General features: G+C 48.9%; 1 protein-coding gene across 1 annotated transcript in view; it reads right to left on the bottom strand.

The window, feature by feature from the left end:
• Positions 1 to 21,111, bottom strand: part of LOC309858609 (serine/threonine-protein kinase mTOR-like) — a gene marked incomplete at its 3' end in the record, with an annotated part of 29,699 nt that extends 8,588 nt beyond the window's left edge. Inside the window, exons 1-12 of the mRNA XM_082751323.1 lie at positions 20,909 to 21,111; positions 20,274 to 20,382; positions 19,356 to 19,588; positions 17,061 to 17,261; positions 16,090 to 16,224; positions 7,661 to 7,936; positions 7,459 to 7,567; positions 3,945 to 4,131; positions 2,848 to 2,976; positions 1,890 to 2,134; positions 626 to 841; positions 75 to 280 (exon numbers count right to left, since the gene is read on the bottom strand). Coding sequence (XP_082607449.1) covers positions 75 to 280; positions 626 to 841; positions 1,890 to 2,134; positions 2,848 to 2,976; positions 3,945 to 4,131; positions 7,459 to 7,567; positions 7,661 to 7,936; positions 16,090 to 16,224; positions 17,061 to 17,261; positions 19,356 to 19,588; positions 20,274 to 20,382; positions 20,909 to 21,070 — 2,208 coding nt within the window. The 5' untranslated portion in view covers positions 21,071 to 21,111. The remainder of the gene's footprint in view (positions 1 to 74; positions 281 to 625; positions 842 to 1,889; positions 2,135 to 2,847; positions 2,977 to 3,944; positions 4,132 to 7,458; positions 7,568 to 7,660; positions 7,937 to 16,089; positions 16,225 to 17,060; positions 17,262 to 19,355; positions 19,589 to 20,273; positions 20,383 to 20,908) is intronic.
• Positions 21,112 to 22,904: the final 1,793 nt, after the last annotated feature.

Raw genomic sequence — 22,904 nt, 5'->3', positions numbered from 1 at the left:
TCTCTTTCCCCCAACCACTCTCACAGTGACAGTCCCTTTGCCACTGCCTCTAGGTCCAACTGTCACACCATTACCTGGATGAGCATCTTGCGCAGGAAAGGCATGACGAAGGCCGGGTTCATGCTACTGAGCCGCCCCACGGTGCAGATGGCCAGCTCCCGGATCTCGAACACCTGGTCGTTCAAGGCCACAAACAGGGCCTGCAAATTCTCTGCCTGGGCCAGGTGGGCATCGAAGCGCTCATCCAGGGATGCCAAGACACAGTAGCGGATGTCAGGGTCTGCAAGGGCAATGATGCCTTTGAACGCCTCTTCAAAGCCATCACCCCTCTGGTCGTTTCCCAGATTCTGTACCCACCACCTCCAGCTTAGGGAGAGGGTACCACGTAACTTTCTCTCATCTCACCCGTCAAATCTTTCCTGTACTCACAGAAGCAATGGCAACAGAAATTAAAGACAGATGCTTTTACACCAGCAGGCTGGAGTAGCCAAGTCCAGCACTTTGGCTGAGACATCAGCGGGCTAAGGCCAAAAGTCTCTAGAGAGGCCATGCAATGCAGCTGGCTAATCCCAGCTGCCCCGGGCGTGTAAACTCCCCTAGACTGCTCCTGTCTCACCAGCCGTACCGGGATCTGTTATCCCAACCACGAGCAGCTTGCTGAGCACGTCTGCCACCACTTGCACCGCGGTCTGGCTGACCACGTGAGCGTGGCCGCTGATGAGGTGGACGGAGGGCGTGAGCAGGCGGGAGCAGGTGCGGGCGGCTTCCATGCGGATCTCCTTGTGCTCGCTGTTCAGGAAATGATCCGCACAGTGGCGGACGAACTGGGTCAGAGAGTGGCCTGGATACAAAGGCAGAGAGAAAACAAAATAAACACTGCCGCTCGAGACGGCACGCGTACAACTAGCTAACTGCATTTTTCATTTCATGGCTACGAATTCAACTTTCAACAAGATACTGAACCAGAACGCTTCTCTTTAAAAAGGGTTTACAAATGGGTTTCTGATTGGCAGAGAGGCAGAAGGGAGGCAGAGGAGTGGGGAGACAGAAAAAAAAAGGCATTCCAGCCACCCCCCCTCCTAATCCTTTATTTCCTTCAAAGAATGAATTATTTTGTTTTATTCTGACCCAAACTTTTATATTCCCAGAGAGTAAAACAATCCTTGATCAAATTTACCTTGTCGATTTTAGTTCCCAGATTTGAATACCAAAAGACAGTCTGGCGTAGGCTGGGTTTAAATAGAGCTACTTTCTATTCATTACAAATACATTATCCTGGGTGTTGATCAGTGCAAGTGGAGGGGCTACAAGAGGGAAACCACAGATGGCTATAAGCATTCAGATGGCACGTTTAGGCTTTTGTACTTGCTTGTTCCCCTGCAGTCTTGATCATTGCTACTACATGATTTTAAATTTCAAAAGTATTCGTTTTTCTCTCCTGAAATAGATCTCCCTAGGGCATTGATATGGGTTTATCTGCAGCTTAGAACTCCACAGTACAGCACTCTTGAAAATCATACTGCCATAGGAATGGAAATTCTTAAAAGCCTCCTGGCTTAAACATTTTAAAGCATTAAATACCATCTCAGCTTCATGGATGTGCGGGGGATGGGGAGCTCCATCTCTGACTTTCTCATCTCTGAAGCATTAATTCCTTGGATCAATGCATAATTTCCCTGAGCACCATCTGCCCCTAAACTCAGGATGGGACAGAGAGATAGAGAGCAGGAACTGACAGCACGTGCAAAGAGCCCAGGAGGCTGAGCTGCTACAAGGTCAGCTAGCGGGTCTCCTGGATCCCAGGAAGATCCAGGACTTCTAGGCGCCCTCCTTTTCTTGGGGTTCCCAGCAACACTCACCGTCTTGGCAAAGTGGCTACAATTTCTTACCTTCGAACTCAAAGCTGCCAAGAGTACGAAGAGCCAGAGTAATGCTGCCCACATCACTGGCCTCAGGCAGGGCTGTGAGGCCAGGGGAAGCCAGCTGATGGGCCAGGCCCTTGGGCATGCCCGGGTGCCGGAGAGGTTTGTGCATCAGGACCAGGGACAGCATCTTCAGGAGTCCATCCTGGATGTCCTTCTTCAGCTGTGGAATCTGTCGGCTCAGGTCGTACAGCACAGCAGTGAGGGCAGGGCTGAGGGGAAGGAAACCAGGCACTTAAGGCACTGGGCAAGACATTTGTCTGTTCTTGAGAAGAAACAGCCCCTCTTATCCAGCAAGGGGATTGGGGGCACCACTGCTTGGTCTTTAAAGTAGAAGGAATACTATAAAATAGAAGAGATGTCTTGAACTCTCTCGGCCATGTCAGAGATTTCAAAGCAATCTACGAATTTCTGGTCTTTGCCAGAACTTGCTTAATGTAATTTAGCCACTGCCGAAGACCAAGTCTCAATAAACAATCTGGGAAGCAAACGAGGAGCCTCGTCCTTATTTTATAGATAAAGAGAACTAAAGCGAGAAAAACCAGGCAGCTTCCCAACGATGCCGTGAACAGCTGCAAACATCAGCTAAGCCTGTCTTCTGCGCAAGGCCCAGTGGCCAGAGTGCCTGGTACATGACTCTTTCACTTAACCCATGTGACAACCTTGGACAAGAGGAGCTGCTATTATGCCCACTCTTCAGGTGAGAAAACTGAGGCTCAGAGAAGTTAAGTAACTGGTGAGAATCACACAGCTAACTAAAGGCGGAACCAGGGTTTGAAACCAGCCTGTGTTTAGTGTGAGCTCTCCTGCCTGTCCAATTTAATGAGCAAACACCCACGCTCGGCTCTATCAACGCTGTCCCATATGCCACAGGTCAAGGCTCGTACTACCCCAGATGGGAGAAGCTCAGGTTGCTGACACCCACCTCAGTCCCACTGCCAGCATGGGCTCCAGCAGCTCCTTGATATCCTGTTGGATGCCTGGCCCCATCGCCCGGGCCAGCATGCTGATACAGGTGAACACTGTGGCATCCACCTGCATGGCCTTCTGTCTCCTGCAGGGGACCAAGAGTGGCTACTTCAGACACAATGACATTGTGGGATGTCCCACCTCCAGATCACCTTGGGACAAGGAGGGCAGGGGATCAGGCATGGCCAAAATTTGCTGGTGCCCAGATTATCTACGGCACAATTCTAGGGGGCCGACCACACCCGAGACACTGTAGATTTGAATTTACAACAATCCAGCAGATGGCAGTCATGTATCTTGAGGAAGGGGCCCCTTTCTCGAATTTGCACACAAGGCATCATACAGGTTAGCGGGGCTGGCCAAGGTACCTATTTAGGAAGCAAACTGAACAGTGTATCTATCAGGGACCGGGGTAGGGCGCATCCATCGTATGGAAAATTCTTCTCCCCCACGATGAGAAGGCTGGGCTTTAGAATGGGGAGGCTTATCCCTTCACTAGACCAATCCTTGCTACTAACACAGAGGAAGATCAAAACACAGCTTTAGCCAACACTGACCACCCTCCAGCCTTAGAGGAGACACCCCGGCCTCTCCAGGTTGCAGGGTCCTGAAGGTTTTTCTTGTATTCTCTTCACTGGACGACTACAGGGGGTAGAATAATGCACCTCACTTCAGTGATAAGGAAAAAGTGAACATTAGGTCCCTTCACTTCTAGTCCAGAAGCTCTCTCTTCAGGTCTTACATCAAAAGGCCTTCGAAAGCCGGAGAAAAGAGCAAAATTAGGAGATTCCCAGTTAACTATAATACCAAAAACAGCACTGGCATCTAATGTGTTCACAAGGTATTCAACGTCCCCAAATATTTATATATGTATATGACTTCATTTGAAAAAGGCTGCCACTCCTCTGAGGAAGGGTTGAGCTTTGTGAGATTTGCTACACCCTGGGGCTTAATGAGGAGGAGAACAGGCGTCAGCTCCATGGAAACTGGGATGGAGCATCCTTCTCCCCATCCAGATGGGGCGGAAGGTAGAATCATAACAGAGATGCTTACTTATGGGCAAAGTCCTTAGGGGGTAGGGCTGCACGGATGATGTCCAGCACCCGAGGTAAATAGACCTTAAACTCAGATCTCACAGCCACAGAGAGCAGCCCCAGGGCTTGGAAGGCTGCTGTACGTTCCTTCTCCTTCTTGACACAGCTTAAGACATGGTTCATGGTATCTTGGAGGTACTGGGTATCTGATCATAAGAAAGACAAAGCATATGGCTCAAGGTCAGGGTTGGTGTAGATATCAAAGGTCAGAGTTCCTATAAAACACTTAAATATAAGAATAAATCAACGGAGAGGCGCATGGAGGCTCTGTGGGTTAAACATCTGCCTTTGGCTCAGGTCATGATCTCAAGGTCCTGGGATCGAGCCCCACGTTGGGCTACTTGCTCAGCAGGGAGTCTGCTTGTCCCTCTCCCTCTGTCTCTCCCCTTGCTTGTGCTCGCTCTCTCTCTAATAAATAAAATCTTAAAAAAAAAAGGAGGGGTACCTGGGTGGCTCAGTCAGTTAAGCAGCTGCCTTCTGCTCAGGTCATGATCCCAGGGTCCTGGGATCAAGCCCCACATCGGGCCCCCAGCTCAGTGGGGGGAGCCTGCTTCCTCCTCTCCCTCTGCCTGCCACTCTGCCTACTTGTACCCTCTACCTCCCTGTCAAATAAATAAATAAATAAATAAATAAATAAATAAATAAAAAAAAAAATCTTTAGGGGAAAAAAAAAAGGAATAAATTAAGAGAGCCTGTTGAAAAAAGGTAAAGAATTTTAGAGGCCGTATTAACGAAAGTCTTAAGCTTGATAATCACTCCTCAGATACATCTTTTAGAAATATTAGAAATGTAAGATTTTTTTCCCACTTTAATTAAAAACAAAAAACCAAAAACCAAAATCTTAAAGGGTCTCCAAAAACAGTAACATTGCATAATTATCCCCATTAGTGCTACATTTTGAGGGAAAGACTACATGCTCTTGTTTAAGAAATAGATGTTAAATCTTGCTTAAAAACAAAGAGATGATCATCTAAACTATTTTATATCACACTGAAATTTAAAGTAATATTGAATACTGTTGTAATAAACAGGCCACTCTATTCAGCTTAGGCCTGGAAATCACTTTGCTATTACCCAGAGATTTTTGTTATAGTTATATTTAATAGAACAAGACTTAGTCTGTAATTTGGGAAGCCACAAGTGTATTTTCATTAAGTTTCCATCAGCCAATGTGCACGGGTAAGCGATTCTTGGGCAATTTAAGCGAAAGTGTTATTACTCCTCTGAAGGTTGGAATTTCCTGATTTTTGCCTCTTCTGTTTCTTCCCTTCCATCCTGCTGGCCTCAAATCCACGCACCAGCAGAAAATACTGAGCAAGGAGGCAAGACCACAGATCTGCTAGCAAGTGAGGGGTGCCGAGGGCCCCCAGAAGCTCATTTAGGAGGCAGCAGAGTCCAAACAACACAGATGCCCCTTGTATTTACTCTAAAGAGAAAGGTCTTCTCTCATGGCTCTCAGGGTCAAAGCATTCTGGGGCTTGAAAACAGAAGAGCGGGGCGCCTGGGTGGCTCAGTGGGTTAAAGCCTCAGCCATCAGCTCAGGTCATGATCCCAGGGTCCTAGGATTGAGCCCCACATCGCGATCTCTGCTCGGTGGGGAGCCTGTTTCCCCTTCTCTCTCTGCCTGCCTCTTTGCCTGCTTGTGATCTCTGTCAAATAAATAAATAAAATCTTAAAAAAAAGAAGAAAACAGAAGAGCGAGGTCATGTAACCTCACAATTTCAGAGCACATCCACGAGGAAAGTGGGACTTCTGCACGGACACAGCATTTCAGCAGGAAAGGAGCTGAGGGTGACGTCCTTTGCCCAATTCAGCACCCTAAGGGACTAGGAATTGTTCGAGGTTCCGGCCCAATCAGCGTGTTTTTGATATGGCCAAAGCTTACGTCATCGGGAAGTTCAAGCAATGACTTCCAAGCTGCAAGCTTTAAAAAAGCATCACCTTCCCCATGAGGCCACACATACGGGGGCTGCCCAGGCTGCATTTCAATGACACATTTTAGTATAATACTTAATAAAACAACAAAGACCCACATCAAAAGAATACACCTGGGGGCCCTCTGAGCCTTGGTATCCTGCTCCTAGGCGGTCCTTTGAACTTACTGGGGTAACTGCTTCTATAGCATGCCAGACTTTGATCAAATTCGGCCTAGTTATTACTTTCTTTTGAACCACAGACTTTCAAACCACGGTTATTTAAAGCCCTACTGCATGGGGGCATGTCTGGTCATTAAAAAGGAGAACAGCTGCTGGGTACCAAGTAGGAAGAATGGAAAACTGAAAAAATACAATTTTCATGGTTATCCTTTCTCTCTGTTCATTGATGTTATGTGGCTAATGGTCTCGCCTTTACAGAACACATTCTCATCTCACACACAGCACGATGAATGCCAACCATATATTCTTCCCATTTTGTCTAGACTGGGGGGGTGAGAAATGAGTCTGTGTGCTAGGAGGGAAAGGCAGGAGGGTCGGGCTGACCTTCCGCTTCCCCTCCTGGCTCTCAGGTGCTCCTGAATGCTTATTAAGCACAGGCGACGGGCACCGTAGGGAGGTGGGAAGAGATGTCAAGATGGGGGTCTCTCCACTCAGCGAGGAGGGAGGTAAGAGAAGGATATTAAGTACAAACAGGCAACTAGAGTATTACTACCATTTTTAACCTTGACCTTCCTTCTAAAATGGATCTGAAGTGGGGGGCAGTAAAAGCAGAATAATGGCTTCCATCTACTGGGGCTTACTCTGGCCCTCGGGACGGGTGGTCAGGCATTCACGCAGCTCATCTTGTAAGGCAAGGACTGACCTTCCCCACTGACAAGTCAGGAAGTGGAGGCCCAGGAGGGTCAAAGAACCTGGCTGAAACCTCCAGTTGAGGACAGAAGTGGGATTCGTTTCCAGGTCAGATGCCGAACAGCTTCCCACAGATTCCCACAGCTGGGGGCCCTAAAGGAAGGGGGAGGAGAGTACGCCCGGCTGGAGTCACCCAGGAAGGCCGTGGGGAGAAGCCAGCACCTGAGCTGGGACAGCTGCAGGAGCCAGCGCAAGCCAGGCAGGAAGATGGGAGCCCACAGTCTGTCGTCTCTGAAACCTGCCTCTGAAACCTCCAGGCCCTCTTCCCTGTGAGCCGTGACCAGGGGCTGAGGCAGGCCGGTCACCGCATCCTCCCTTCCCCACAGAGAAGCTACTGCGTAGTATCTAAGACCCAAACTGCCCTTCCTTTGGTCTCTCCTAAGCCGGTCATGAACTTGTCTTCCATACACGCAGAGTTGCTTGGCTCCAGAACGGCCTCCCTGCCTGCACCCTGATTCTCCCTGTGACAGCTTGAACGAGGCGCGGCTGAAATCAGACGGGAGGCGAAGATACCAGACACGAGCCCTGCAACTGGCTTCAAACAAGAGGCAGACGTTGACTCTTGGGAACGACTTCTGTTCGATTTCCCTCCAAGAGGGAATGACACATGTCTGCGGACAACCTCACCTGTGAAGGCAGAAGGTCGAAACGCGGCCAGGCGGGGCAACAAATTAAGGATTGTCATCTGGATCAGCGAGTTCTTGCTATTCCTGCATTTCAGCACCCACTGGCACACCTGAGGGAGGAGGGCGAGGGTTGGTGAGGGAGCAGGAGCGCGGAGCTTGGGTGGGGGTCGGGGGGGGGGGGGGGCGGACCTCTCAGCACTTACCTGGTCAAATTTCTCCTCCATCAGGTCTCTGCAACACCGACTCTCCACCAGGGTAGATTTCGCTGGGCTGGGGGAAGCCCCGAACCCCATGAGGCCTTGGTGAGAGCTGTACCCCAGCAGTCCCACCAAGGCGTTGGACTGCGGGGGCTGGACAGCCTGGAAACTGGTAAAGGGGGTGATGTGGCGCGGTTTCGTGCCGAAGCCCATGAGGTCCTTGCAGTACTTGTCATGCACCAGCTGCTGCTGTGTGATTTCTTCCATTTCTTCTCTCAGGCGCTGTGTGGTAGGGGGAGGAGTCCGCTTTACTCACAGGTACCATTTGCCTACCGCTGTGGGCTCTGCAGAGTGACTCGTCTGCCCCACCCTGAAGGGGAACTATTTTCAAAGTGGGGGGTGCCCGCTTCTCATCTTTCTGGATTTGCCCAGAACCTTGCAGGGGGTTCTGTCCTAATTTAGGCAGAAGGGCACCACCTACTGAACCATGAAGGAGCAGAGCAGCAAGGGGCTGGCTGCCAAGGACCCCTCCCTTGGTTTGGGAAAGCTGAGCTGCAAATGGCCATGACTCCAGACCTAAGGCTGTGGCTGAGAAGACTCTGGCGAGGGTGACGGGCAACCCCACGCCCGGGTCCTGGCAGAGAGGACAGTTGCCTCTCCTCATCAGAAACCCAGGCAGAAACAACTTGGGCAAGTAATTTTCTCAGGAGCCGAGGAATTCCGTGGCAGGTGGGGACTAACCTGACTTACTGAGAATTCACATCTATGTCCTCCTAGTCCAAGGGCTGCTTAGTGACAGTCCAAACTGAGAAGGACATAAAACAATGCGTTTCTCAACTTCCATACTCTTCCCGACACAGGCATTCTCACTTTTCAGACACGCTCTGCACTATTCTTATCAAGCTCACCCAGGACTCTGATGCTGCTACATGGGATGGTCAATTCTCAGCCTTCATCTTGTCTTCATCTTATCTGACTTATCTGCAGCATTTGATGCAACTTAAGATTTCCTCCTCTGAAAACTCCTTCTTCCTCGCCTTCTTGGATCCCGGGCTTTCCTGGCCCCGTGCATCTCCTCTCTTCCCCGCACAGCTGCCCCTTGGTCCCCCCTGTGCTGCTCATCTCCTGACCTTGGGTATCAGGCCCCACCTCTCCTGCAACAACACTAGTGCTCTGCTGGGGATCTAGTCACCTGGTCTCAGGACTTGACGTCACAGCTATGTGCTGATGACTCCCAAATCCACGTCTCCACCCGGATCTCCCCAAGAAAGACTCAGTGCAATACCCAACGGGTGTCTCAAACTTAACATACTCATAAACAAACTCCTGACCTTCTACCCCAAACCTGCTCCTTCTACCTCAGTCCTCCTGTCTCAGCAAATACCACCCTACCCTCCCAGTCACTCAGGCCCAAAACCTTGACTGCTCTCCTTCCCACTGAGCCCCAAGTCCTAAATTCAGAATCTAGCTACTCCTTGTGCCTCCACAGGTCCCCCTAGGATTCAAGCCTCTGCTAAGGATGCTGCAGTTCCGTCCTAACAGGACTCCGGACATCAATCAGCCCGGGGCCCTGATGATAATCCACTCAATACGGCGGCCACAGCGATCCTTCGGAAACAGGAGTCTAACGTCACTTCACTGCCCCAAACTCCCTAACAGCTTCCCACTTCACACACGCGGTCCATTCGGCGGCTCCCAAGATCCCACACGATGTACCCCTTTCCTTACAGCAGCGTTTCTCTGACCCCATCTCCCGCCTCCTCTCTCCTGTCACACAGCTCAGTCCCAATGGCCATCTCGTTCTCCTCCAAAGGCAGCCTACTCCTGCCCCGAGGCCTTCGTGCCTACAGAACCAGCTGTCTGGAATGCTCTGCCCAGGTATCTATTTGTATCTGTCTTTCTTACCTCCTTCTCAACTGTGCCCAAACGTTACCTTCTTCTTTTTTTTTTTTTAAGATTATTAATTTATTTATTTGACAGACAGAGATCCCAAGTAGGCAGAGAGGCAGGCACAAAGAGAGGAGGAAGCAGGCTCCCCGCTGAGCAGAAAGCCCGATGCGGGGCTCAATTCCAAGATCCCGAGATCATGACCTGAGCCGAAAGCAGAGGCCCTAACCCACTTTCTAAAATGTAATCCTTGATCCATGCTAGCACCTCCTGGTCTCTTTGCCTGCCCTACTTTTCTCCAGAACATTCAACATCACACGATACCCTACAGTTGAGCCTTGAACAGCAGGAGCGTGAACTGCACCGGTGCATTTACTGTGGATGTTTCCCCATAAACCCAGTACTTTCTTTCTTCTGATTTTACCAGATTTTATATTCTCTAGCTTACTTTGTTGCAAAAATACAATATATTATACACCTAACATATTGAAATGTGTGTTAATTGACTGTTTATGTTATCGATAAGGTTTCTGGCCAACAGGAGGCTATTAGTAGTTACGTTTGGGGGAATCCAAAGTTACGTGTGGATTTTTGACTGCGTGGGGGGACTGACCCCCGGACCCCTGCATCGTTCAAGGGTCAGCTGTGTATCTTTTTACTTATTTGTGTATTGTCTCCTCCTGGTAGAATAGAGTGTTTTATTCACCGCTGCATTATTCCGGCTCTTAGGACTTGGCGCAGATGACCCATGGCAGGTGAATGCTGAATGCATTAACAAGTTATAAAATTATAACCTTACATCTGGAATAGTTCTTTGGAACTGACAAAATTTACAAAGTTCTATTTCATTTAAATCTATTCAGGTGACATTCTGTTCTCCTGGGAGAAAACAGAGACCCCACAGTGGGGAAGGCTACGGTGGAAAGCCCAGGTTATACCTGGGTGAGAATTCTCCGAGGGTGACCGTTTACAGAAGGCCCACACTAGCAGGCGTCCTGCCAGGCGCTACACGTACAGTCAACCCTTGAACAAGGTGGAGGTTAGGGGCACAGACACCCCACGCAGTTGAAAATCCACGTGTAGGGGATTTTTCAGGCTCCCTGGTCAGAGGGGAGTCTGCTTCTCTCTCCCTCTCTGCCCCTCCCGCCCACTCACGCTCGCTTGCTCTCTTTCAAATAAATAAAATCTTTAAAAATAAGTAAAGGAGGGGCGCCTGGGTGGCTCAGTGGGTTAAGCTGCTGCTTTCGGCTCAGGTCATGATCTCAGGGTCCTGGGATCGAGTCCCACGTCTGGCTCTCTGCTTAGCAGGGAGCCTGCTTCCCCCCTCTCTGCCTGCCTCTGTGTCTACTTGTAATCCTTCTCTCTGTCAAATAAATAAAATCTAAAAAAAAAAAAAGTAAGTAAAAATAAGTAAAAATAAGTAAGTTAAGTAAATAAATAAATAAAAGAAAATCCATGCATTACTTCTTCTTTTGTAAAGATTGTATTTAGGGGTGCCTGGGTGGCTCAGTGGGTTAAAGCCTCTGCCTTCGGCTCAAGTCATGACCCTAGGGTCCTGGGATCGAGCCCCGCATCAGGCTCTCTGCTCAGCGGGGAGCCTGCTTCCTCCTCTCTTTCTGCCTGCCTTTCTGCCTACTTGTGATCTCTGTCAAATAAATAAAATCTTAAAAAAAAAGATTGTATTTAATTATTTGACAGAGAGATAGGAGAGCACAAGTAGGCAGAGCAGCAGGCAGAGGCAGAGGGAGAGGGAGAAGCAGGCTCTCTGCTGAGCAGGGAGCCCAATGTGGGGCTCAATGCCAGGATGCTGGGATCATGACCTGAGCTGAAGGCCGCAGCTTAACCGACTGAGATACCCAGGCACCCCCATGTGTAACTTCTGACTTCCTTAAAACTTAACTACTAATAGCCTACTGTTGACCAGAAGTCTTACCGACAATAAACAAGTGATTAGCACACATTGTGTATGTGTACTATATGCTGTATTCTTACAAGAAAACAAACTAGGAAAAAGGAAATGTTATTAAGAGAATCATCAGGAAGAGAAAGTGCATTCACAATACCATACCATATTTATCGATAACCAAAGTGTATGTCATCTATTGACAGGATGAATCGTCTGTTAGTACCTACGTGAATACTGTCTTATCTGGAGCAAAATAATACAGATGTTATATGCATTACTGACACCACACAGCAAAAATGAAAAGATAGTGAAAAAGAAATTCGTATTTATTTATAACGATTCAGGCACCGATAACAAAGATGCAGTGATAAGACTGTTTTAGGGCAGCTTAGTGACATTGAGACGATTGCTTCATGGCAGCCTAGCCTATACTCTAATGAATGAGTTGTTATTAAATTTTTATAGTATATAGTACTATAGTCATATTCATAATATAGTATGGAAACACCGATTGATACATTTTTTTAAAAAAACCCACTTACCTGCAATGACAGGCTGATATGAGACAGGCACACTATATGGCCATGAAATTCTTTGAAAGCAAAGTTACAAAACGGTAAGAAAACCAACACGTTACTAACTTTCACTGTACAGTAAACGTCACTCACCTTACGCCGACACAGGGACAGGCTGTCCATTTCTGCATGAGCTTTGCACACGAGGTTCCACATGATCGAGTCTTAGGCAATGACAGTGACATAAAAACACCTTGTACAGTCTTGCTGTACAGTCAATAGATTTTCACACAGAGACTCACAAACGCACAGTAGCGAAGTTTGTTAACTGGACGGCACAATGACTATATCTTCCCTATCTGCTAGTGGGAAGTGGCTTGCAGGAAGGGTCTGTGTTCTTGCGGTGTCTCACGGTGAGCAGACTGAGACAGACGAGGCGCCAGCTTGCTGCGGCAGGGGTGGGAGAAGTGGGAAGGGAGGCAGGGGACACGGCACACAGAAGTATGTCATAATTTGTTTGACTTTTTGGCTTTCTCGTTTCTCTACAAATGTCCTTCTACAGTAGTGAGCCCTCTTCCACGGTCGGCTTCATTTCAGTGCCTGCATCACAGAAGGATCCATGTCGTAAAAGGCGTCAAGTGCAATCTTGACTAATCAGACGCCCCCTGGGTCCTGGCCCTGCTTCTTCCAGGTCCCTCTCCCTCATCATCCAGTGCCAGTTCGGAAACACTCACCTCCCGCAAGTCATCTTCTGCTCGTTCCTCTGCTGTGGCATCTGTTAGGTCTTGAGATTTTCTAAGATTATATCACTCTTCAACACCCCCTACCCTTTTTGGCCATATCCGCTTTCTTTTGATCTCTTTCATGGTTTCCTTGACTGGCTCTGTTGCAACTCCTATGAAGTCATGCATGAGATCTGGTCACAGTTCTCTCCAGCCGGAATGTATTGTTTCAGGCTGGATGACATTTGGGGCTTTTTCAACAACAATGGCATTTTCAATGGTGCGATCCCTCCAGAATTCCCATCACGGTTCTCCTCCGTAGTGTTGACAATCCTTTTCATGAAGTACCGTGTATAATGAGCCTTAAAGTCATGACCCAGATCTGGAGGCTGAATTAGAGACGTTGTATTTGGGGGCAGGTAGGTGATTTTGATGGCTGGTACTCCCGGGGTTCTGGGTGGCCAGGAATGTTGTCCAATATTGCAAGAATTTCAAAAGACGGTCCCTTACCGGCACGGTACGTCTTGACTTCAGAGACAAAGCAGAGTTCTTTTGGTGTTTATCTCTTCCCTTCAAAGCTCCAGGGCTAGCAACTTATAGATAAGGGCCGTCCTGATCATAAAACTAGACTATGTTGCACAGTGAGAGAATTAGCCTGCCACTTCCTGCCTGGAATCCTGGTGCTTGCTTCTCCTCCTAATAAATGTCCTTTGTGGCATTTTCTTTTCCGGAGTAAGACACTTTCGTCTGCATTAAAGGCCTATTCAGGCACATATCCTTTCTCTTCAGTGATCATCTTTAGGGCCTCTGGGAACTCATCTGCTGCCTCTTAGTCAGAAGCAGCGGCTTCTCCTGTCATCTGGACTTTTTTTTTTAAAAGTCAAACCTCTTTCCAAACTTATCAAACCATCTTTTGCTGGTATTCAATTCTCCAGCTTTCGGTTCTTCACCCTCCTTTTGCTCTAAAGTTGTCAGATAATGATTTCCCTTTTTCTTGAATCGTGTTAGTCTGGGAGTGTGCCTTTCTTATGGCAATCCTGTACCCACATAAAAGCTGCATGTTCAGTATGAGATAAAAAGAGATTTTTCAAAAAGCACAGGATTTTTGTGCCCGTTGGCATAGCTGCAGCAACAGCTTCACACGGATTTCCTTTTCCTTTTTTGCAACAGTCCTCGTGCTGGATTCCTTTGTCTTGAAACGGAGGGCAGGCACAGTTGCAGACCTTAATCAGTGTCCCGCAAGCAATTCACCTTTCTTAGAACATCAGGACTTGCTTCTTGACTCTCTCACTAGTGGCTCTTGGTCCAGTTCCATAGTGGTTTTTTTTAAGATTTTATTACTTATTTATTTGAGAGAAGGATCACAAGTAGACAGAGAGGCAGGCAGAGAGAGAGGAAGAAGCAGGCTCCCCACTGAGCACAGAGCCCCATGCAGGGCTGGATCCCAGGACTCTGGGATCATGACCTGAGCCAAAGGCAGAGGCTTTAACCCACTGAGCCACCCAGGCGCCCCCCGGTTCCATAATATTATTCAAGGTAACGGTACTGCACTAAATGTGACGGAAAACACAGGAGAAGTGCGACAGGGCACTTTTCACGGCGACGTGTTATTTACTGGAAGGGTGAACAGCGCACACAGATGAGCCTCGCACAGCATTTTAGCCAGACATTTACAACTCTTGAGCTCATGGCAACAGCTACAGCAAGTGGCTACAGAACTACTGTAGAAGACAGAATGTCACGCAGATTTTATGCAGTTAGGATTTAATATTCATATCTTCAAATTTGTTCACGTTTCTCTAGATTGTGAACGGTGCCCTATGTATTTTGTAAGTGCTGGTGTGCGTAAGTTCAGGTAAATTTCTAATTTGTGTAATAGATTTGTATATATTTTGTGGTAGGAATGAAAGAGACTAGTATTTACACAGATCTTATGTATTTGTGACATACCTAACTTCTTAATTTAGTCAATGTTTCTAGGCTACGTGATTCATCTGTTGGGTTTCCAGATGTTACAAACCTCCAAAAAACTTCCCAACATTTTTACTGAAAAAAAGAAATCCACATATATGTGGACCCATGCAGTTCAAACCTGTGTTGTTCAAGGGCTGACTGTATTTATTAACCTCACAGGAGCCCAAGGAGGTGGATGAGATCCCCGTGAAAAGCAAGGAAAATGAGGCTAAAGGAAGTAAAATAATGTGCCCAAGTCACACAGTAGAGAGAGGAGCGAAGGTTCCCAGCTAGATTCCTGGGTCCTACACACAGCAGCAGGTGCAGCCCCACACTACAGCATGACCATTACCTAATGACCTCCAGGTCTATTAAAGCAAGAAGCCCAGGGGCAAAATTGCACACCAGCTCACTCCCCGGAGGCGGACTCGTGGACAGAGCTCTACTCCCACATATATCCTGCATCCAGCAGACTGACACGGAAGCTACACCATGAGTCTACACTGCCAACACCGGTGGAGCTCACCACCATCACCCGCCCAGACCACTTCAATAGGCCCCCAGGCAGCCAGGAGAACCGAACCCCCAACTACAAGCAGTGTAGTTGACCAAGGGCCCCTGATGTGACTCTGAGATTGTCACCATGTTGGTGGCACGGCCGCACCTGCCATGGGCTGGCTGCCTCTAGCCAAGGAAAGCACACGGGAGCAATGCTGGGGCGGGCCTCCCTGGAGAGCCAACTGTGGCCTGAGGCCCCCACGGTGGCCCTGCATGGGAGCCTGGCATGCTTCCAGCCCACTCTCCTTCGCTGTCTTGTGATGGCTCACCGGCCTCTCCCTGCTGCCTCCCAGTTTTTCTCTCCCAGGCTACTTCCCCAACAAAAATGCTGGACTTTTAACCACACCCCCTAACTAGTCTCTTGCTTTCATTCCTGCCCCTGCACAAGCTTGGCCCCACAAGTTACCAATGATTATTAAAAAGAAGGTCCTCATACCACTCCCCAGTATCCACACCCCAGATTTTTGCAGTGAGAATAAAAGCCAGTGCTTACCACGAACCATGAGGCCTCCGAATTTGGCCCCTCCCCTCTCTCCCTTGGTCTTGTGCCCCACCGACATGTCCCTTTTTTTCTGTTTCCCAACCTTGTCAACTCTCTCCCACCTCAAAGCCTCCATCTGGCACGCAATCTCCCCGCCTATTGCAAGGCTCACCCCTCCATGTCCCGCAGGTCTCAGCTCAAACAGCACCACCCCGGCGAGGAAGTCATCCTCTCCCTCTGCTCCCCTCCATCCCATTACTTCCTAGGACTTAGTGCTTTTCTGAAATGACCTTGCTTACTTGCTTATCGCCTGTGTCCCTTACATCATATCCTCGTAAGGACAAGGATCTCGCCTGTCCTGTTCACGGAATGGCATGTGGGAAAGCAGACTCCCTGCTGACATGGCCTCTCACCTCTCCCTCCATGCTGCTGATGCGGACCAACTCGTTGAGGATCAGCAAGGCTCCATGGATGCGATCATCCCGGTTCATGCCCTTCTCCTTGGCCAATGTCTCATCAAACCCTTTCTCTGCTTCTTCAAATGTGTGCTAGGAGAGATACAGAATGTGTTAATTACCCAAGGTCCAAAGGCAGAAAGAACACAGGCCTACCCCGTCTACACAGAGGGTTCTGCGGTGTGACCAGGCCTGCTCAGTGGCTTGTACCAGCAACATCAATGATACGCAGTTTCCAAGTTCTCTCCTTTAATTTAGCTTGAACCCGCACAACACCATGAGGCAGAGACCACGACCATCCCTACTTAGATGAACAACAGAGGCTCCAGGAAATTAAATGGCTTGTCCAAGTTCACACAGCAAATTGTGCCAAGCCTAGAACCCAGGTCTCCAATACCAAGTTCAGGGCTCTCTTTGTAGTATAAGCCCCTTGGTTAAGGTTTTTTGGCACCAGCAATGAGCACAGGGCTTATGATGCTGGAGGAGAGAAAATCAGCCCTTTCTAAGTATCATTGTATGTTGCTGCTTCTCAGATACCCATTTTTCTATAATTTAAGAGTATATTTTTTATGATTTAAGAGTTTCTAAGTATCATTGTATGTTGCTGCTTCTCAGATATACATTTTTCTATAATTTAAAAGCTCTAAGAAGAGAGCTCTTATAAGTGTTGACAAGAAGACAGTGAGTCAGTTTAACTGGATCACATTTTCATTCTTAGTGGTATGTAAAATAATGGCGTGGCTACCAACAGATCTTTGCTTTAAAGAAATCCAATGGAATAACTACTGATTCGTACTGAGCTTACGAAATCACTGGAGACCCATGCAAATGTGACGCCTGCTCTGTGGCAAGGCCCCGTGGCAGCCCTTTGGGCCAGACGATGCTGTACGTAACGTGCTCTGCAGGGGGTGGGATGGCCACATGCTCACCCGGTACCACTGAGGCTTCTGCATCTCCTTTGGCTCACGCTGGGTGGTGAGAATCAAACAGGCACGAAGGGCGGCTACGGCTCCCTCTCGGATGGCCTGTTTGGGGTCCCACACGGCCACAAAAATGTTGTCAAAGAAGGGCTGCACTTGCTGGAAGAAGAAGGTGGGGACGCTAATGGCCAGCTCCCGGAGAACCAGAACCTGGGAGAGAAAAGCACACAGAGGACTCTCATCTGTATCGACAGTTTGGTTCTGTCGCGATAGGCCTCTTGTCATCCTGGAGCATAAATATGCGTCAGGAGGAGAGCGAACTTGTCCACCCTCCTAGCTAGGAATCTCTGGGGACGTAGGAGTAAAAATAAAATTGATCAAACATCTCAGTGTTCGTTATCCTAGGGTGCTTACAAACCCAGGATGCTCATCATGTTAGAACATAAGCACTGGGGATGTCTGGGTGGCTCAGTCAGTTAGGCAGCTGCCTTCGGCTCAGGTCATGATCCCAGGGTTTTGGGATCGAGTCCCACATTGGGCTCCTTGTCGAGCAGGGAGCCTGCTTCTCTCTCTGCCTCTGCCTGCCACTCTGCCTGCTGGTGCTCTCTGACAGGTAAATGAATAAAATCTTAAAACAAACAAACAAACAAACAACACACAAGACCTACAAGGTCTTGTTTAAAAACAAAAAACAAAAAACAAAAAACATAAGCTCTGAAAGGTAGATGTGTTTTATACTTTGTATACTGCCCCACTGACAGCCTAAAATCATCCCTGGAACACAGCATTAATTGATAAGCATTTATTGAATGAACTAATAATGCCATTTGATTTTTAATCTTGCTATTATGTTCATCTGAAAGTGGAAGAAACTGAAGGTCAGAGGCTGCTCTAAATTTCAGAGTCAGGAAGGACAAAGCGGACTTGAACCAAGCTCCATGTATCTGTCCCTCCCCCAGTACGAGGATCCCCGCTTGTGGGGCTGGCTTCTAAAGAGGGAGCCAACCGGAAAGGATCCAAATGACGCTTTGATCCCTACCACATTCATTCCTAGATTCTCTCTCTCTCTCTCTCTTTTTTTTAAAGATTTTATTTATTTATTTAAGAGAGCAAAAGCAGGGGGAACTGCAGAGGGATAGGGAGAAGCAGGCTCCCCGCCGAGCAGGGAGCCCAATGCGGGGCTCGACCCAAAGACCCTGGGATCATGACCTGAGCCGAAGGCAGATGCTTAACTGACTGAGCTACTTAGGCGCTGCCCCCTCCCCGATCCTCTCTCTTAAGGACAGACTCCCTCATCTCACAGCTTGAAAGTCTGCTCCTCCAAACCTGCCTTTTTCAGGGACGAGCCTCAAAAAGCAGTGGGAATGTCGGGGTACCTAGTTGGCTCAGTCAGTTAAGGGTCCAACTCTTGATCTCAGCTCAGGTCTTGATCTCTTAGTCATGGGTTCAAGCCCCACGTTGGGCTCCACAATGGGCATGGAGCCTTCTTACAAAAAAAAAAAAAAAGAAGTGGAGATACACCAAGAGAGGAGGAAAAGAGGCTCCCACTCCCCCAATGCAGAATAGCCAGCGGGGAGAGAGGAAGTCTGGGCCAGGTACTAATCGATCAATAAATGCCTAAAAAACAAACAAGAGGGGCGCCTGAGTGGTGCGGTCGGCCAGCAGCTCAGGCTGTGATCTCCGGGTCCTGAGACTGAGTCCCGCCTCAGGCTCATCCTCAGCAGGGAGGCTGCTTGAGGCTTTCTCTTCCTCTCCCTCTGCCCCTCCCCGCACTCTCTCTCACTCTCAAATCAATAAATTTAAACAAACAAACAAACAAATAAATAAGACAAGAAAGGCCTGAAAGGAGGCAGGCCCCTGCTCCCAGGGGGGGAGGTGAAGGCCCTGCGGCCCCTGCTCCTCCCCTATTCTTACTGCCTCCGTTCTCCCAGGGGACAGCACAGGGACCTTGATAGACACTGAGAGGATCGCACAGACAGTTGTCTGGGGATTTGGAAACCTTCTGGCTTGTGGCTTCTTCTCTTGACTATGGCTGAGGGGTGCCTAATGCTTAGGAGGCAATGTTGATTCTAGAAAATCAGAGGTCAAGGTATGCGATGCACTTAGGGCTCCCTCTCCAGCAACAAAAGAGAACTCTAAGTTTTCTCTTCAGATATGGAGCTCAGGGCAAAAAGAGAAAGGGATTCAGGACAGAACTGAAGTACCCTAAGAAGCACAGTGGCTTAGCCTAGAACGTTCCCTCACTGTCTGCGGTTAAGGGACCTGAGCCCGTTTTGGGGGGGCCCCGCCCCCACGGGCACTCACAGCGGCGTGTCTCCGGCCCTCGTTGCGGTCGGCGCCCAGCCACTCCAAGGCTCGCTTCACCTCAAACTCCACATACTCAGCCGTAAAAGTGTCGCCTGCCATGGCGAGGCGGCCAATGGCCTTGGATGCCATCTCCATGACGACTGGGTCATTCGAGGGGAGGAGGTTCCGCAGATAGTTCGCGAATCTGCCGATGCGAGTGGCATTTCCACCTTCCACTCCTATGAGGCTGGCTGGGAAAGAGAGGGAGGCCAAGGGTGAGGACAGGCACGGCCTCCCCCGGAGAGCGGCTGCCTGCAAGGAACGCTGGCAAGTGGCCTCTTCCTTCTACTTCGAGCACAGAATGCAACTTCCAGATGGGAAGGATGGGGATAGTTTTCATTGTAAAGCAAAAGACTTGATATTTGTGCCAGAACTACTTACCTAAAGCTAAATAACTTCATTTTAGCACAGATAATTTATTTTCCCAAGAAGAAAACGAGAACGAACTGAGAATGAACAGGAATCCACCAAACCAGGCCCTGGGATTGGCGGACGACATGCTTTTCATCTGTTCGCCGCCTCTCCCTTCCATTCGTGAGCCCTGCTATGCCAAACTGCTCTAGGGGGACACCAGAGCCTGTGACAAGCCACGTGGGGTGGCAGAAGGGTGGGTGGCTTCTAGTCTCAGCGAGGCTACTATCTGGCCCTAGAAAAGCTGTGCCACAGGTCTCAGACTCTGGATCTGAAAATACCAGCTCTGCCCATGCTGCTACAATTCATCCCGGAATAAGTACACGGAAAGCCAAAAGGCTCCTTAAAAATTCCTTAAATAGATAAGAACGGGCATCAGTACATAGCAGACACAGGTGCAGTGGACACAAAGCTGAGCCACCCTTTATTCCCAGCTGTTACTCTCACCAGAGACTCCGTCCTTACCTATGGCCAAGATGCCACCTTTCCTCTCGTTGGCATCTGAGCTGGAAACCAGTTCAAAAATGTGATGGTTCAGCTGATCATAGAAGCGAGTAGACTCCTCCTGACTCATCTGCAATGGAAGGTGTACTCAGAACAGCTTCCGCTGACTCCCTGAAGCTGGGGCAGGGGTGGGGGAGGGGCAGCTTCCAGGGGGAGGGGGGAGACTGAGCAGCAGCTGGTGGGCACAGCTCAACCCAAAGAGGACAAAGCTGCTGCCCACTTTCACAGTTGTAAACTGTGGCATCTGTTTATGGGACAAACACTTGTCGAGCCGGCGACATCCCGGCGTTCCAAGGACGAACAAGACACCGTCCTGACATCACTTGAGCTGACTCTCTAGAAAGTCCCAGGCTACCAACTCTCTAAACCCATCCCAACCACTGCTGTCAGATGGAAGGAACTGAAGGTCTAGAATATGCCATATTCTGGATGTGCCATAGAACCATCCAGCCGCTGCAAAGGAACCTGGGTGTTCTACAGACAGGAGGGATTAGAGGCCTCATGTTCCAAACCCTCCCTGAGTTGTCAAAAGGAATCTAAACCGCTGCTGGTACATTTGGACCAAACACCCCTGGACGAATCACGGAAGCCCCAACCTCTCGAAGCTCCATGGTCACATAGTGCTGGAGCTCCTTGGCGGCTTTGGCCCTGGTCTCCTCATTCCGGCTCTTCAGGCCACTGGCGAACTGCTGCAGGACGCTCACATTGCTAGACGTGGTGGTGGCTGCGGTGGCGGCAGCGGGTCCGGTTCCCAGCATCTTGGCCTGAGGTTCTTTGGAGAGAAACTTCCTTGAATGCTCTGCATCACAAACCACGGGTGATGAATTTATTTCTTTACGGCCAGGGTTCCTCAATACAGGTCTCCACCCCTCCCAGGGCAGGAAGGAGATCCTAAAAAGGTTGGGAGACCTCACCAAGGAACATACAGAAAGCCCTGATTTAGTCAACAGTGACTGGCATTTAAACAGGCAGCATAGGGTGCCTGGGTGGCTCAGTGGGTGAAGCCTCTGCCTTGGGCTCAGGTCATGATCTCAGGGTCCTGGGATTGAGCCCCACATTGGGCTCTCTGCTTGGCAGGGAGCCTGCTTCAACCTTTCTCTCTGCCTGCCTCTCCGCCTACTTCAGATCTCTGTCAAATAAATAAATAAGATCTTAAAAAAACAAAAAACAGGTGGCGTAGCAGACAAGGTAAAACTGTGGGCTGTGGAGCCAGACTACCTAGGTTCAAATCCAGTCCAAAATTACAGGGCGCCTGGGAGGCCCAGTCGGTGAAGCATGTGCCTTTGGCTCAGGTCATGATCCCAGGGTCCTGGGATCGAGCCCCCGCATCGGGCTCCTTGCTCAGGGGGAGTCTGCTTCTCCCTCTCCCTCTGCCTGCCCCCATGCCTCCTCTTGTGCTCTCTCTCTCTAATAAATAAACAAAACCTAAAAAAATCATATCAAAATTACATTCTTGAGGAAAATACTTAAAATATCCCAGTTTCCTCACCTGCAGCAGGGTAACATTACCTAACTCATAGCGTTGATGTGAGGGTTAAACGAGTTAATAAATGTTAACAAGTGCTTCGAACAGTGCCAGGCACACAGTGAGTGCTTAGTAATTGTTAGCTATTATTATCACTATGACTACTACTGACACGGCCCAGTGCCAGGCACTAGAGATGAGGAAGTAAAGAGAGAATAAAACAAGCCTAAGACTGTTCCTTTCCTCAAGGCGTTCAATTTACTTTTTTTTTTTTTAAGCTTTTATTTATTTATTTGACAGACAGAGATCACAAGTAGGCGGAGAGGCAGGCAGAGAGAGAGGAGAAGCAGGCTCCCTGCTGAGCAAAGAGCCTGATGCAGGGTTCAATCCCAGGACTCTGGGATCATGACCTGAGCCAAAGGCAGACGGCTTTAAAACTGAGCCACGTAGGCGCCCCCCTCAAGGTGTTCAATTTAAAGAGGGACGTGGATTATCCTATAGCAGCACCGGCCAGTAGAAATACAATACAAGCCACAAGTGTCATTTGACATTCCCTGGTAGCCGTATCAAAAAAAGGTAAAAAGAAACAGGAGACATTAACACATTTTTTAAACCCAATATATTCAAAGTATCATTTCAACATGTCATCAACATAAGAGGTATTGATACAGTGTCCATTCTCTTTTTGTCCTAAGTCTCCAAAATCCACTGCCCAATCTCCATGTGGACTCGTCACGTTTCAAGTGCTCTAAGCCACCTGAGGCTGGTGGTGATTGTGTTGGACAGGGCGGTTCCATAAAATAGGAGTACTTGGAACTGTAGTACTTGAGCTAAGAGACTGACTAGTTCCTGAGATCAGACATTCATTCCGCAATTAGGGACTATCCCTTCCCATCACGGGGCCTACAATCTAGGGGGAAAGTGGCCAAAATAGGGCTCAGCCCAGACTGCCATGGGAGTAACATATATATCTAACCTAGGGATGTCCTAAATTCTATTAGAAAATCAAATTGTCGGGGCGCCTGGGTAGCTCAGTGGGTTAAGCCTCTGCCTTCAGCTCAGGTGATGGTCTCAGGGTCCTGGAATCGAGTCCCACATCCGGCTCTCTGCTCAGCAGGGAGCCTGCT

The sequence above is a fragment of the Mustela nivalis genome (genome assembly GCF_964662115.1).
Source record: "Mustela nivalis genome assembly, contig: HAP1_SCAFFOLD_2883, whole genome shotgun sequence".
Taxonomy (NCBI): domain Eukaryota; kingdom Metazoa; phylum Chordata; class Mammalia; order Carnivora; family Mustelidae; genus Mustela; species Mustela nivalis.
Note: the sequence above shows the minus strand (reverse complement) of the source record. Positions and strands in the feature narration are given on the sequence as shown.